The 15519-nt window shown below is 39.5% G+C and overlaps 1 protein-coding gene across 1 annotated transcript; it reads left to right on the top strand.

Moving 5' to 3' along the window:
* The first annotated feature begins 13247 nt into the window (after nt 1–13247).
* On the top strand, nt 13248–14498 carry LOC116408467 (storkhead-box protein 1-like). Its single transcript, XM_031895435.1, has one exon. It carries the CDS (start codon nt 13467–13469, stop codon nt 13821–13823), a length of 357 nt encoding a protein of 118 aa, XP_031751295.1. The 5' UTR covers nt 13248–13466; the 3' UTR covers nt 13824–14498.
* Nucleotides 14499–15519: the final 1021 nt, after the last annotated feature.

Here is a 15519-nt window from a genome sequence, read left to right as displayed (position 1 = left end):
TGAAAATAAGTAATTATTTTAGATTGTTTTAAGTCTATGGGAGCAGGGTTGTTCTGTCATGGCATGTGGTGTACCCAAATTGCACAGATGCTTATATAAACAAAATTCTTATTAAAATAGCATACATCATTTTAATGACCCAGACAGTTGTCAAATGACCAGAGAACCAGATCATCATGGGGATCAGTTCAATTACAGTTCTAACTAGAAAGGGAAGTTTGAGAACAAACTTCATGTTGGGTTGAAAAACATGAAGTCACTGAATGGGTTCTGTCCACTTTCTCTAACCTTGGACCATAGTAATATAGTAAAAACCACTGTGCAAAGTTTGGGGACCCTGGTTTTAATAGTGTCTGAATGGCAGGAACTTAAATTTCCCCACTGAAAGTCAACGACTTCTGATTGGCGGTTGGTGGCTCCACCCCCTTTTTCTAACCTGGAACTGCAGTTACCCAGTGACTAACTCTGTAAAGTTTAGGGGCCCTATGATTAATTATTAAAGAACTGCGACAATTAAAATTTAAACCAATAAAAGTCAATAGGTGAATTGTGATTGGTGGTTGGTGGCTCCGCCCACTTTTTCTAACATTGAGTCGAAGTCACCCAGTGACAAACAGTGGGCACCCTGGCATAAATAGTTTGAGAATGACAGCATTTTAAATTTAAACCAATAAAATTCAATGGATGAAATCTGATTGGCTGTTAGTGGCCCAACCTACTTTTCCTATTTTTGAACTGCAGTCCCCCAGTGACCAACTTTGCAAATTTTGGGGAATCAGGCATTCATTGTGAGGCTGACAGCATTTTACACTTCACCATTGAAAGTCAATAGGTGAAATGTTATTGGCTGTTGGTGGCTCCGCCCACTTTTTCAAAACTAAAACTGTAGTCCTCTAGTGACCAACTGTGAAAAGTTTGGGGACCCTGGGGTTAATTCTGTGAGAATGGCAGCAGATTGAATTTCTCCATTGAAAGTCAATAGTTAAACTCTGATTGGCTGTTGGTGGCTCCACCCTCTTTTTCTTACCTTGAACCACAGTTACCGGGTACCTAACTCTGCAAAGTTTGGGGATCCCGGTGTTATTACTGTGAGAATGGCAGCAGGTTGGATTTCTGCCAAGTTAATAGGTAAAATCTGATTGGCTGCTCACAGCTCCGCCCACTTTTGGGCATCCAGCAATCATCATATTTTCATTCAGGCTGAGCCCATGACTATGTGATTCAAGTTTGGGGAGTGCAGCCTCAAAGCTGTAAGATTGGCAGCAGTTTTAATTTCCCCATTAAAGTCAATGGGTTCAATTTGATTGGCTGTTGTTGGCCCCTCCCACTTTGGGGGTCATCCAACAAATGTCACTGTTTCATTCGGGGTGACCCCATGATTATGTTATTTAAGTTTGGGGGGTGTAGCTTCAAAGCTGTAAGAGTGGCAGCAGTTTGAAAATCTTCCCTGTCAAAGTCAATGGGAAAATTGGGGGGTTCAGAGCGGCGCCACAAAAAGACGGGGGGCGGGATCGCTTAGAAAAGCACAAGCAACCTGCACCGCTATAGGGTGAAGAAGTGTGGCAAGTTTGGGTGTTGTGCCCCTAAAACTGTAGGAGGAGTAGCGTTTAGAAAATGGGGGGGGCGCGAAGAAGAAGAAGCGGAAGAATAAACCAAAGTGGAAGAACGTTGGGGTTTTCAACCCAACACAATTCTGATCACAATATGAGGCCAATGTGACTAACAACAACTTGATTATTGTATACTAGAGATGAGCGAATCTGTCCTGTTTGGCTTTGCCATAAAATTTGTGAAACGACAATAAAACTGACTGTTTTGTCGCCTGTGTCTATTTTTTTGGTGCAACTTTTTTTTGACACACGGTGAATTTTCACGGAAATTTCGCTAAACAATTCACCAATGGTGAAATGCGGAAACCCGCTGCGAATCCATACCTGGCAAAAAATGTGTCTACTATGTCTACTAATTGTGTTCCAAATTATGTGGCTGCAAATATATGGGCTAAGTACCCTATCATGCATTTAGTGCGTATATGCAGTTTAATATATACACATGTTCTTAAAAGGGTTTGGTTTCCATTTTTGAAACTGATTCCTAAAGGCACAGAGTACGTCAGGATCAGATATCTGACTTCTTGTCAAATCAGGAGGAACTAGAAGCATGTTATAGCTGCCAGGCACAAGTCTTCCTGTCAATCAATTGCCTAACTGCTGTGGTTAAATTTATGGGGTTCTTTTGCAATATTTGGAAATGGTTTCTGTATGAAAGATTTACAAGTTAGCACCTATAGGGTTGAGTTTTATACAGAGAATGCTAGGCCAGGTTTTCACTATGCTTAATTCTAGGTGCTAAGCTAACTTGGTGGTTGATAGGGTTAGCCCTCCAATACTTACAGTATCTACTCCACATTTCTGCTTATCTTTGACAGTTAAAATACCACGTCTAAATAAAACCATGTGCTTTATACCCAGTGTTGGACTGGCCAACCAGGATACCAGGAAAACTCCCGGTGTGACCAGGGGTCAGTGAGCCCTCTTGCTTCTATTTAGCTTATTTCACGGTCATTCCCTATATCTGTATGGGAGCAAGGAAGCTTGATGGGTGAAAGAATAGAGTATAGTATGTATTGAAAAGAGAAAAAGATAATAAAGAGTTTGAGGGAGGAGAGGAGAAATTCGTTTTGAGAGTGGGCCCATGGTCCAGGGTTTTCTGGTGGGCTCCTGGGCTCCTGCCATCTCAGTCTGACACTGTTTATACCCTTATTTTACATATTAGCAATTTTTTTATTGAAGCATCATGTTCCATCTCAAGAACAAATATCTGTTGTATGACGCCTGTTATCGCTAGTCAGTCATATCCTTTATCAAGATGGATGCAAGGTTTCTATCAAACGCTCCATTTATCAGGTCCCATTATTGTCAAAGGGAAGCAAATGGCTTCTGGGACAAAGGGGCAAGAACCACAAGGGGAGAATGAATTTTGGCTTTTTTTTTGGTGGTTAAATAATCACCAGCAGTTGCAAACATTCAAGGGTTAAATGTCCTAGAATAATACATATATTTTAACTTTGTAAACCGCAGGGAAAGTACAGTAGCAGCCTCTCATGATGATATATTCATCTAAAAGTCAGGACATAAAAATGTGCTTTAACATGCCTGGGCTTTGGTGTCATTCAAATGGAATAGATTACAGATAGTAAATTCTAACATTCCCATAGTTATGGTTTCACTAAGGAAGCAATATATTTCTTTACCTTTCACAATAGTGCCAATTACAGATAGCTTTTATGCAGCCTGCAGCCCTCCCAGATGTAAAATTGCAACATTCAGATAAAGGCTGCTCTTAAATTCTGGAAGTTGCAGTTAAACTACAGCCGTGGGTGTCCATGTGGGGAATTTTTTCTCTTTTCTTCTTCTTCTTCATAAACAACATCATGCAACCACAGAAATAACTTTCAAATCAAGGATATATCCATGAAAAACGTGGAGTAAAAGTATAAAACTGGCACACAGGCAGCATAGGGCAGGCAGGGTATGGCACACACAGGCAGCATAGGGCAGGTAGAGTATGGCACACACAGGCAGCATAGGGCAGGCAGAGTATGGAACACACAGGCAGCATACAGATGCTGGCACTGCTCCTACAGTCAGAGGTGGTAACAGGTAAACAATGTGAGAGCCTACAGTCTGAGCCAGAGTTGTGAACAGTGTGGGGGGGGGCAGTTAATCTCAGTACTGATACATTTAAAGCTTACACAAAGGTAAGCAGTCACAGCAGCCACATGAGGTCCACCATACATTATGGTAGAGGTATGTTCTGTATATTTGTGCAGTGGCTGCCTTCAGCTACAATATTCCTAAACCTATAATGCAAAAGATCAAATTCTTTGTGCCTCTGGGGCCCTGGTTCAGCCCTGACCCCAGCAACCTCTGAAGATACACCTGCATGTTCTAGTCTACTTTACCTTCAGCCATGAATGTTGCATCATAGCTTTAACAGTATTATTCCTAAAATGTTAGGATTAATGACAGTAGTCGTAAAATTGACCACAATGACCTTAATTTTCCCCTTACCACAGGCAGAATTTTCACTTTGACATTTACTGCAGTAATAACTTGACAAGACGACATCATGAAAACAAAGAGAGGAATGAAAATCACCTGTGTTTGAGTACGACCATTTTTAAAAACAATTTGAAAGCATCTGGTCACGATGTAACCCACTAGGCAGGCTAAAGGGGTGTGATTTTGACAATATTTACATAGCAATAGTCATCAAATTTAACCCTTCTAAATTATCCCCAGCACATATACATATAGAAAGATGCAGATGCAGCCCTATCAATACACCTACATATATTTAAATACATATAGAAACATACTTACATGTAAAAAATGAACTGTAGATCATGAAACTACTGTAGTTTTGGATATTGTGTTATCCAAAAAGTCATCCATGCTATGTCATCTGGCAGTGTATTCCACAGATCCTCCATCTATCTACATCTACCTCCATCTACGCCCCTTGCAAGTGCCCTTTCTCTAGAGAAAACACTCCCAACTTTGATAGTCTTTTCTCATAGTTTAATAGTTCCATTCCTCTTACCTCTTTAGTTGCACAACTTTACACTCTTTCCAGCTCATTGACATAATTCTTAAAGACTGGGGGCCAAAATTACACTGCATACTCAAGGCGATGCCTTAAAGGGGTTGTTCACCTTACAAATCTTTTTAAACCACCAACAATGCTTTCAGAGTTTTAAAAAATCCATTTTCCATAAACAAAGTAAAAGGCCACTGTAAAAGTTACTTTTTATATGTTAGCTAAGTCCTTCTTCTGCCTCTCTGATCAGTTTTCTGAAGGGATGGGAGTGGCTTATTTTGAACCTGACGCACTGAGAATTTCTCATATACTTACATCATCATGTCCAGCACATCATAGAGCGTTGCACAATTTAGTGTCATCAGCATAGAGTTGTTATAGTTTCTGTACTTGTCTGCTGTAGAGGAAGTTGTAAACTACACTGACGACAGAATTAAGTATTCTAACCCAGAAAAATCTTAGACTAATGAATAAAGAGTAAAGTGTAATTAATTATTTTAATATATAATTAATTTTAAATTAATACTTTGCACTAGATGTAGTTAGCCATTACCCTATAGAAAAAGCACAAAGCAGTCTATAACAGTCACCTTAATTATGGTGCACTCAGGCACTCAGTAAGCAATGGTAAATTAAATAAGGCAATTATCTCTGTAGCTTACATAAGCGGATGCAAAAACTTCCAGTACTTCATTGTTTATTTTTATTCAAATAATAATCTCTAAGCTATCTATCTATCTAGGCATTGGTACATCATTTTTTTACATAGATTAAACATATATGGCTCAGTCACAGGTAAGTAAAAACAAGTGGATAATTTAAGGTTCACAAAACAGTGAACTTTAAGTAGATGAAGATGCCTGACAGGGCCTACAGTGACTGTCTCTGGTATCTTACAGCAGCCCCTCTGGCATTTACCAGAACCCACAGATTGCCAGTCTGAGCCTGATGCCTGAGAATTCATCATGTATGGATGTATGTATATCTTTATTTATAAAGCACTACTTATGTACGCATCGCTGTACAGTAGAATACATTAATACAAACAGGGGGTTATTAAGATAATAATAGATAAATACAAAGTATAACAATAAATACAGATAAATACAGTTACAATAAGTTAAGAGTCAAAGACATAAGAGGATGGAGGTCCCTGCCCCTAGACCTTACAATCTATATATCATGAAGAAGAAAGAGAATGAGGATCCAGATATAACCAAATGTATTTGTTCTTGAACACATTAATTACAGAGACTGAGAGGCATTGATTTTTAATTTAAAATACACTACCTGATTTATAAACCATGATTAGATTTATATTTAGAAACATTATAGCTCTCTGAAAAATGGCTTTATGAGGGTTGGCAGCCTTTTGGTAATTGTAGAACATGATATCTAATTATATTGACCAAGTTTACAGCTTTGGAAGATCTATAGGAATGTTAAAGTGAGACCTGGTGGATGGGGATACAGGTATATGCCTCCTGGACAGAGGTTGGTTGCTATATTGTTGGTGTATCTGGCAACTAGAGCTGTTGCTCCTTCCATTATTGTGTTTATTGTTATGTCTAGAAAAAGCTGTGGGTAACCAAGTAAGGAGTGCTGTCTTCCTGTTTTGCATGGCGGGGATGTGTTTGTCTTTCTACTTTGCAGTGTTTATTAATGTTAAAAGCTGAATATGTTTTTCAATACTGTAAACAGAGACACACAGAGAGGTGTCATAAGGTCATCTGATACAATGTAAAATGAACCCTCCACTGACAAGTGGAAATAGGGGAATAAGTGGGAAGTAAAAGGTGTGACAGAAGCTCCAAGGAAGCCCTGGGGAATATTGGACCAAAAAGATTTTAAGGGTATTTGGCACCACCCCCTAAGCAAAGACAAATTGAGCCCCCCCTCCATGCTATTGCTCTGCCTGTCTAAAGCTGAAGGGTGTTTTGGCAGCTGCAGTTTTCATTTTATATATTTTTAATTTATACTTTTCCTATCCAGGAGGATTGACTACAGGTATGGGACCTGTTATCCACAATGCTCGTAACCTGGGGTTTTCCAGATAAACTTTGGATCTCCCTACTTTAAGGAGACCATTTACTAAACAATTTTGAGATAATTTTGTATTTTTTATAATTTTTTTTTTAACTTTTAGAACATTTCAGAATGTATGAGAAAAGTTTGTTAAAATTCCAGAAGTTTTTCATGGTTTTCATTAAATTTCCGCCGAAAGATTGCACTTTGCGCAAAGACTACAAACATTTCGGAATTCTTTAAAGCTTTGGTTACACTTTCATCGGGACTATCTTTTTGCCAGGTTTGATCTGTCGAGTGCCATTGATTGACTATTGAAGGCTTCCAAAGCCAGACACGGAAGGCTTAACAAACTTTTAAGCACGAAAACATCATGACTTTCGGAATGCAATTTGTACGAACGATAAAAGCATTTTCGTGACATTTTAGAACTTCAGAAATGATTGGATCTTAGTAAATGTGCCCCTAAGTCTGCTAAAATCATTCTATATAAAAAAATAATTTTAATTGTGTCTTAGTTAGTTATCCCATATCTGTATTGTCAGAATTCAAAACCAAATGTGGTGAATTCCTTAGAATTGCATCTATGTAACATAGTAACATAGTAAGTTAGGTTGAAAAAAGACATATGTCCATCAAGTTCAACCATAATGCCTGCTAGTTGATCCAGAGGAAGGCAAAAAAACATCTGAAGCCTCTCTAATTTGCTTCAGAGGGGGAAAGAAAATCCTTCCTGACTCCAAGATGGCAATCGTACCAGTCCCTGGATCAAATTGTACTAAGAGCTATCTCCCATAACCCTGTATTCCCTCCCTTGCTAGAAAGCCATCCAGCCATGTGGGAAATGAAGGAAAGCTATTGAAATCAGCTTTTTATCGTCAAAACATGTGCCCATTTATCCTATAAAAACCCATTTTTGTCATGAGAAAGTTCATTACACTGATAAATAATACTACTTTTTTAGGTTTCTGTTGCATCTGACATTTTGGCTGCAAAAGTATTGACTTAAAGAAATGTAAAAGAAATAATTTTGGCACAAAATCAACAAACCTGTTATAAAAGCAGTTGCTGATATATAATATATTTTTAATCTGTTTAGCAGGAAGTACTCTTATGGCATGGCAACTCTGCAATCTGTTATTGCTCAAGAATTCAGCTAACTTACAATACAAACAAAACCACTTTCTCTGTGAGCTTCTTTACCTTCCTTTTCTGTGTGGAACTATAAAACGTCAACCTTTCATCTTTGGGTTTTTAGACTTTCGCTCCCCCGGGCCGCTGGTCTCTCTCCCTTGATGTGCTGAAAGTAAGTTTAACTTACGTGCGTTCATGGGAGGGGTTGGGGCATGGTGGGGCATGATGATAGGGGGGTGTAGTATGGGGCCCTCCAAAGGGATAAGGGGGTGTGGTTGGAGCCCCTGTAGGGGTACGGCGGCCACAGCGGGAGCACCTTGGGGGGTGTAGGGGCCCCTGGGGCAACAGCCCTAGTGGGCCCTGCACCCCCCAATCTGACCCTGCAGAGATTGTCAGGCCTGGCAATCTGTTTGAGCTTTGAGCCTGTTTGAGCTTCTGCGTACCTGAAATACCAGGGCCTATTTTGAATCCCAGTCTGGACATTTATGAAAATTAGATGCAGTTCTGGGTGCAAAAACACAGATTTCTTTCTATTTAAATGCCATACACAGCTGTACATTTGGACTGTGCCAATTTCCTGGTTGCACATGAAGCCCAAAACACAGCATACTGCACACTGAAGTTTAAGACAGGCCTGTATTTAACTACTGCCTTGGCCTGGTGTTAAATACATGGCTCCCTTTGTGTTCTGACACATAAAGAATATATTCTATTGTAAAGAACAGAAAGTGCAAACTCACAAATAGAAATGTGGGTCCTGAGTGCAAATGTCCTAAACCTACAGCTTGAGTAGGTTATCCATACTCAAAATGATATATTGCATGCACTCTCAGATACCATGAACAATCTTTCATTGGAAAAAAAAAAGATCAGGTACAAAAAGCTTTACATGTTTCATGCTATGGACCACTTAGACATAGACTTTGTGCACAGCACCTATAGGCGGAGAACACAAAGGGAATGCAAAGGGGATAACTATAGATGAAGCAGACCCTACAACTGCTGGCAGGGGGATATGGTATAGGGCTAATTAATAGTGTAAATGCAAATTGATATAATAACTGTCCGACCACATCAGGACATGTTTTTTTCAAGATGGTTGTGCTCCCTATCAAAAAGGTAAACAACAGTGATATTTGCATACTGCTCTAAGGCAAAAGCCTATTTGAATGTGAGAATCAAAGCAAGTGACTGACATAATTGCAATATGAATTTACTGCATAATCTCAAATTAAGATAGGACTTAAGATGGAACTGAGTTTTTGTAAATGTATACAGTTTTTCTATCAAAGTGTTCTTTTTCTGACACCATTATAGAAATTTTGCAAGAAGTTAGTTTCCTAATGGGGTTTCTGGTGCAGAAGTCCACTCATCACCTTCAGCAAAAAATGCACATTTCCTGAGAAGACATGTTTGTTCTGTATTAGCTAGTAAGGTTGTGTCTAGTAGCCTGTAGAGACAGGCACCCATAGACAGATTTAGGTGCCCAGCCTGTATCTTATCCCTAACCTACAATTAGCACTATTTAATCACAGTCTGATCCTCAGCAGTCTGTTAAAGGAAACAACAATTAAACCAACCCAAAATATATAATTGCTGTTTATATGCAGTACTTTATATAATCTGAATAATCTGATATTTCCATGTGTGTTGTCTAAGCCCAGCAATATTTTCTGCATTTCTTTGAATACCAACTTTCAATGTCAGATTCTCTGTCACTCACATCACTTTTACTTTGTGAACTGGAAATGCCTGTGTAAAACTTGTTTTTGTGTATACCCTGCTGCCCCTAGGCATAGCATGAATTACATGTGATAAGGTTTAGTAAATGACTTCCCTTGTTTATTCTAACACGCATTCATAGCAATTCCCAATAACTTGGGTGCTATTGCTTCTTGAAGTCACAAACAATAAATGTTTAAATTTATAAATAAATTTATAATTTTATAAATTTATAAATAAGCCGCATAATTATAAATAAGCCGCATCATTGGTTTGCCCATGGCATCTGACTCTTACTCCATTTAGCTTAGAGGGGGGTCCTTTGTCCCTTGCAGCTTTTCTCTGTATGACCAAGACATCAAACTTAAGCTATCCAGTGAGAAAAAAGATAAGAAATACTATATACAGTATGTAATATAGAAATATATGGTTTGACATAAATGTCAAATATTAAATAATAAGCAACATGTTATAAAACAGAGAAAAATCAGCACAATTCTTGCCCTGAAACACCTCTAAACAGTAAATGAATGCATTTAGTGTTTTTGTCCTTAATGCAAAGTACAAAATTACTTTTCAAAATTTCAAGGTTGGCACAATCTTTATTATTTAACTTGCTGCCAAAGACTTTTATTTTTTCACCATAAAGAGTCAACAAACTTCTAGTTAATAAACATCTAGCAGTCATGTCACTCAACCTGTCCATTATGTGTATTGCCTCATTAATTTGTTCCAATCAGGTATGGGATGTGAATAGCTGAGTTAGAAGATTTTATGTCCCTTGTCACTGAAATGGTTCCACACAAAATCCATCTTCAGCAGGAAAAGACCACCAGTGGCACATGGGATCCAGTAAGATGCCCTTTTGCGTTTTTTATGTTTTCCTTTTTCAGAATCCTTTGTAGAACTATTTGTGATAATCTTTTTTTTTGCATTAGCAGTATTTCCTACCCGGAATGTTATCAATCATGTTTTAATAAGTTTGTGGCAACTGGCAAGAAAAGAACACTCACACAGGAGTTAAAACTGGGGGCCTAAATCAAATCTAGCTAATTGTTTATAGTCTGTACAGTGCAGTGACTGTATTACAGAAAGCATAGGCTATGCTGCAGTGTTTTTAAAGGGAATATACAGATTTAATCCAAATATGCAAGAGATAGATGGGCTAAGGTCTGACTTCAAAGGCCACCTAAGCAAACCACAAATAATTTTAAGGACAAGAAAACCCTCATAAAAGATGTTATACATTCCCCAAACCCCAGTGAATCCATTTTTTTCCCCCTGGGCTGGTGCTCCTTTTAGAAAAAACTAGCACAGTACTGTTCAGTCATATTACCTTATTCCCAGACATCCTCAGCTTTGGCTTGCGCAGGCAACGTGTAGTAATTCTTTCTGATTTTACTCTACTGCACAAGTGAGTGAAATTCCTCGCTAGGGGTGCCTGGGAAAGGTAAGTAAAATTGCATGTGATGCTGTGTTCATTTTTTTTAAGACTGGTGCAGTTATTTCCTAAAAAGAGTACTGAACTGGGGAAAAACATAGTGACTGGATTCACTGGGGTAGTGCCTAGTTTTGATTTGTAAAATGTGGGTATGCTGCAAGTAAAAGAAAGACTGTTCTTTCCAAAGGAGTACAAGGCTACCATGTTCTTCCTTCTGCCAACACCCAATTCCTTACAGATACACCCCTATTCATCCAAAAGCTGATCCACTTTTATATGTGTGTGCTCCACCCCATTTTGGGGGGTCCATTTATCAGGTACTTGACACACAAATAGGGATAGATGGGAAAAAAGAAATGTACTTATTTAGTTTTGCTTTATGGCAGTGGCACAGGGGGAGCGAACATTCTTCCCTGAATGCTTTGCCACCGGTGGTAAAGTGGCAAAGCATGTGCGGATCTTTGTTTTACGAAGTCTTCCCACCAGCAGACAAGTCTCGCCTACCGTGGGCAGCTAATCTCCCTGAAATGCTTTCCCACCAGCAATAAAGTAAATTGTTGGTGGGAAGGAGATATATTGCTCATGGTTAAATCTCGTATGTACTGTTCTATGTTGTTTTGCTTTAGGGCAATAAAATAACCAGAATGTATTTTTAGGAGGCAGCGATATATCTCACTAGAACCCTTTAAACACACCATACACCCTAAATAATGCAGGGCGGAATATTCGTGGACGTAGCTAGTTAATATTAAATTTTTGCTTAAATTTGCTTGCTTGGAGCAAGTTGAGATGAAAGCTTGCTAATGAAAACAAAGGGATCCCGAAGATGTAGAGATTTGCTGGGAGAAAACAATCCATCACTGGGCGTTTGACTCTTTGCAGAGTAGCCCAGGGTAACGACAGGCCCAGGAGAAAGAAGGTGAGGCTGTGAATGGGCGAGGCCTACAGTGGAAGCAATAAAACCTAGATTAGATTGGACTGGAAATCATCTTCAAAAAACAATGACAAAAGAAAACAAAAAGAATAAGATGTTTAATTGCCTCTTGTACAGACAGGTTTCTCTACATATTTACATGAAACATGAACACAAGTCTTTCACTGTCTCTTTAGGGTGCCTTTTTATATCACTTGTTTAGAATAAAGGGGGAAATTTACCAAAGGGTGAAATATAGAGCTCACCACCATATTCACCTATATGGAATTTTAAGGGCATATTAATCAAGGGTGAAAAGCAAGTGAACTCTAGTTTCACCCTTTGATAACTATGCCCCTATAGCCTAATCGTCTATTGCTTTATACAGTAAAAAGTGAGCCTGTCATGGCCCTTCAGCTGTTGCTGAACTTTAGCGCTTATTAACAGCCTGTAGAAGGGATTTTTTTGCCATTGAGCAAGTGAGAGCAAGAGCCTTGCCTCAGGTAGCAAAAAGATAACCCTAAAGGAGTAGTTTACTTTTTAGTATGTTCCATAATAGTCCATTCCTAACAACTTTCAACTAGTTTACATTCTTTTATAGTTTTATTTTCCTCTTCTACCTCTTTCCAGCTTGCAATTTAAAATGCAAACTGACCATAGAAACCAAAAATAGTGCTCTGTGTGGCTAAAATATTATTGTTATTGGTACTTTTTATTATGTATCTTCCTGTTCAGGACATATCCTACTGGTCTTTCAGGCTGCAATTTAAACTACTGGATGCTGGGATTGAACTGTAGCACCCAGACAAATGCTGAGATTGCTTAATTTGAAAAGCAGAGTAATATCTATAAGAACATTTATCCCTTTCTATATTATTTGTTGGAAACACAGACCAAAGCTGGCTATAATAAATACAAAAATGATGTTAATTTGTGCTCTTCAGGTGTTTGTATAGAAGGGTAAAACTGCCTGTGTGGTGTAAGCCCGTCCCTGTGCCACCTCACACCCTGCACACAGCCAGTCCGAGTTATATAACGTTTTTAGGGGCATTCCGCTTTATTTATCCTATCAAACTGACTGCCTGGTTCCGAAGCCTTTTACATTTTTCAAAAGGGATATATTTTAAATGGAGGTTTATGCGCAATTACGCCTTCTCGTGTAAATATGTAAAGTAAAAAGTTTTGAGTAAATGAATGAAATCAAAGACAGAGGGGGAATGTTGAGCACACAGTGTGACAGGCGCATCCATTTGGTCAGTAGGGAATTTGAAGCGGCCACGTCCGGCATTTACAGAGTTATTTGAGTGGCAGCCGCTAGGGGTCCCCCTTGTTCCCATAAGCAATAAGTGCGGGCAGGTCAAAGTGAGGGAGGAGCCCCGCAATTCTCCACCTGTAAATTCCACAGGAAACATCTGAGAGAGTTAGAGAGGGACCGAGCCGGGAATGTGACAGGGAGCACTCCGTGCCTGTATAAGGGAATGGGAGTCTCATACCGCCAGGCCGTGTCAGTACGGATCATACTGGGGCAGTGCTAATGCTTTTGCAAACTTTCCCAGTAACCCTGCTGCAGGAGATTCATGGTGCCCCTGCCCCCCAGGCGCAGCTTGGCCCAGCCCGGGCAGCACAGCGATGCCCCAGGAGATGAAACATTCCCGTCAGATTGCCCCGCATTCCCTGGCTGTGGTGCTCAGTCACTTGGGTTCATGTGAGAGGCTGGGGCTGCCGGAGGAAAAGCTGCAGCGGCACCATGTTGGTTATGAGATCTTTGCGGACTTTAAAGCGGAGAACATGCAGCATTTCTGGAACAGAAGGGTGACCCATGCCATCTCCGAGACCTTCTTCCTGGGCTGGATAGACGAACATGTGCTGCTCATCCAGGGCAAGGAGGAGCACCTAGGGGTGCTGAGGGAGGGCTGGGTCAGGAGGTCCCTAAAGCCCCCGCCTGGATTTACAATCAAGTATCTGGGTAAGGTGGCTACCTTGTAGCACTTGTCATTTCTTCTCAATGGAGTAGTAGGGCAGCTGCTTTTATATAGGCTTTGCCAACTGCCAGGCTACCTACTGCCAGAATGGTTTCATGTTTGCTCTTCTATTAATTCCTCACCCTGCCTCCCAAGTATGGAGCTGTGGGGATGGCTGGGCAAAAACTTGTGCTTTATGGGGTTTAAATGGGTGACCCCACTGGTCAAAATGACCCTGAAGCAGCTAGGTAATCATTGCATATTCAACAATTAATCTTACATTGAGGGATGGAGTCATTTTGCTTGGATTTTACTACTTTTAATAGTTTTAACTTAGTATGAAGTCACAACTCAAAAATCCAAGAATCTGTGATCCAAGGGGATTTTGAGATTCGGAGGCGATTATTGTGAAAAATGTTGATATTGTGGAGCTGTGGAGAAGACTTGGCAAATAGTTGCTGTATGGGGTTGCCACTAACGTGGTAGACTAAATGAGTGACTCCACCGGTCAAAATGACCCTGAAGCAGATAGGTAATTATTGCACATTCAACAAATAATCTTACATTGAGGGCTGGACTCATTTTGCTTGGATTTTACTACTTTTAGTAGTGTTAACTCAATTTCAAGTCATAACTTATAAAAGCCAAGAATCTGTGATCCAAGGTGATTATTAAACTTGAAGGCAATTATTGTGAAAAATGCTGATTTTGGTTTTATCAACGATAAAAGATTCTGCCACTTATGTGTGTGATTGGTAATGTGCCCAGTCCCATACAGAATAAGTCATTCCTTTTATTCCTTAGTAACTTTATGATGCATGTTACATAAATGTATCACATTAGATAACCTCTTTGTCTGATTCAGTTTGTAGCAGATAAAGCACTGACTTGATCAGCCCACGGTGACAGAGAGAGAAAAGTTACAGAATCTATGCAGAATATCTTGTTTTTTTGGAATCTCTGAACTGGATAAAATATCTCCAAAATAGCAAATCCTGTTATTATTCCATTTGCCCTTTTGGTTACTGCTTGCCCTGTGGGTTACTGTTTGCCCTGTGGGTTATTTAGTATACTTTAGCTTCCTGTATGTATGCTCAGGAACTCTCTCTCTAGTATAGAAGATGTTTGCAGGCACATACAGAGTTAATCCATTGATATACATTTCATTTTCATTTATTGGTACAGGTATAGGATCCCTTATCCGGAAACCCGTTATCCAGAAAGTTCCGAATTATGGAAAGGCCATTTCCCATAGACTCCATTATAAGCAAATAATTAAAAAAAAATTCAAATGATTTCCTTTTTCTCTGTAATAATAAAACAGAACCTTGTACTTCATCCCAACTAAGATATAATGAATCCTTATTGGATGCAAAACAATCCAGTTGGGTTTAAATGATGTTTAAATTATTTTTTAGTAGACTTAAGGTATGGAAAACCAAATTACGGAAAGATCCCTTATCCAGAAAGCCCCAGGTCCCGAGCATTCTGGATTACAGGTCCTATACCTGTATACATTTCAGTTCTTCTATATTCAAATCTGTTATGGATCATTTACTAACATAGGTGCATATTTGCATCAGTTAAGCATGTCATAGCAACCAGTCATTTGCTGTGGGAGACAGTTGTGGCCCTTGTCACTTCCAGGCCATTTGTAGTCTGACGAGGGGTTATGCTGGCATTTTCTTTTCTTTTCTGATGGAGTAACCCCTTGTGCAGGC

The sequence above is a fragment of the Xenopus tropicalis genome, chromosome 1 (genome assembly GCF_000004195.4).
Source record: "Xenopus tropicalis strain Nigerian chromosome 1, UCB_Xtro_10.0, whole genome shotgun sequence".
Lineage (NCBI taxonomy): Eukaryota > Metazoa > Chordata > Amphibia > Anura > Pipidae > Xenopus > Xenopus tropicalis.
Note: the sequence above shows the minus strand (reverse complement) of the source record. Positions and strands in the feature narration are given on the sequence as shown.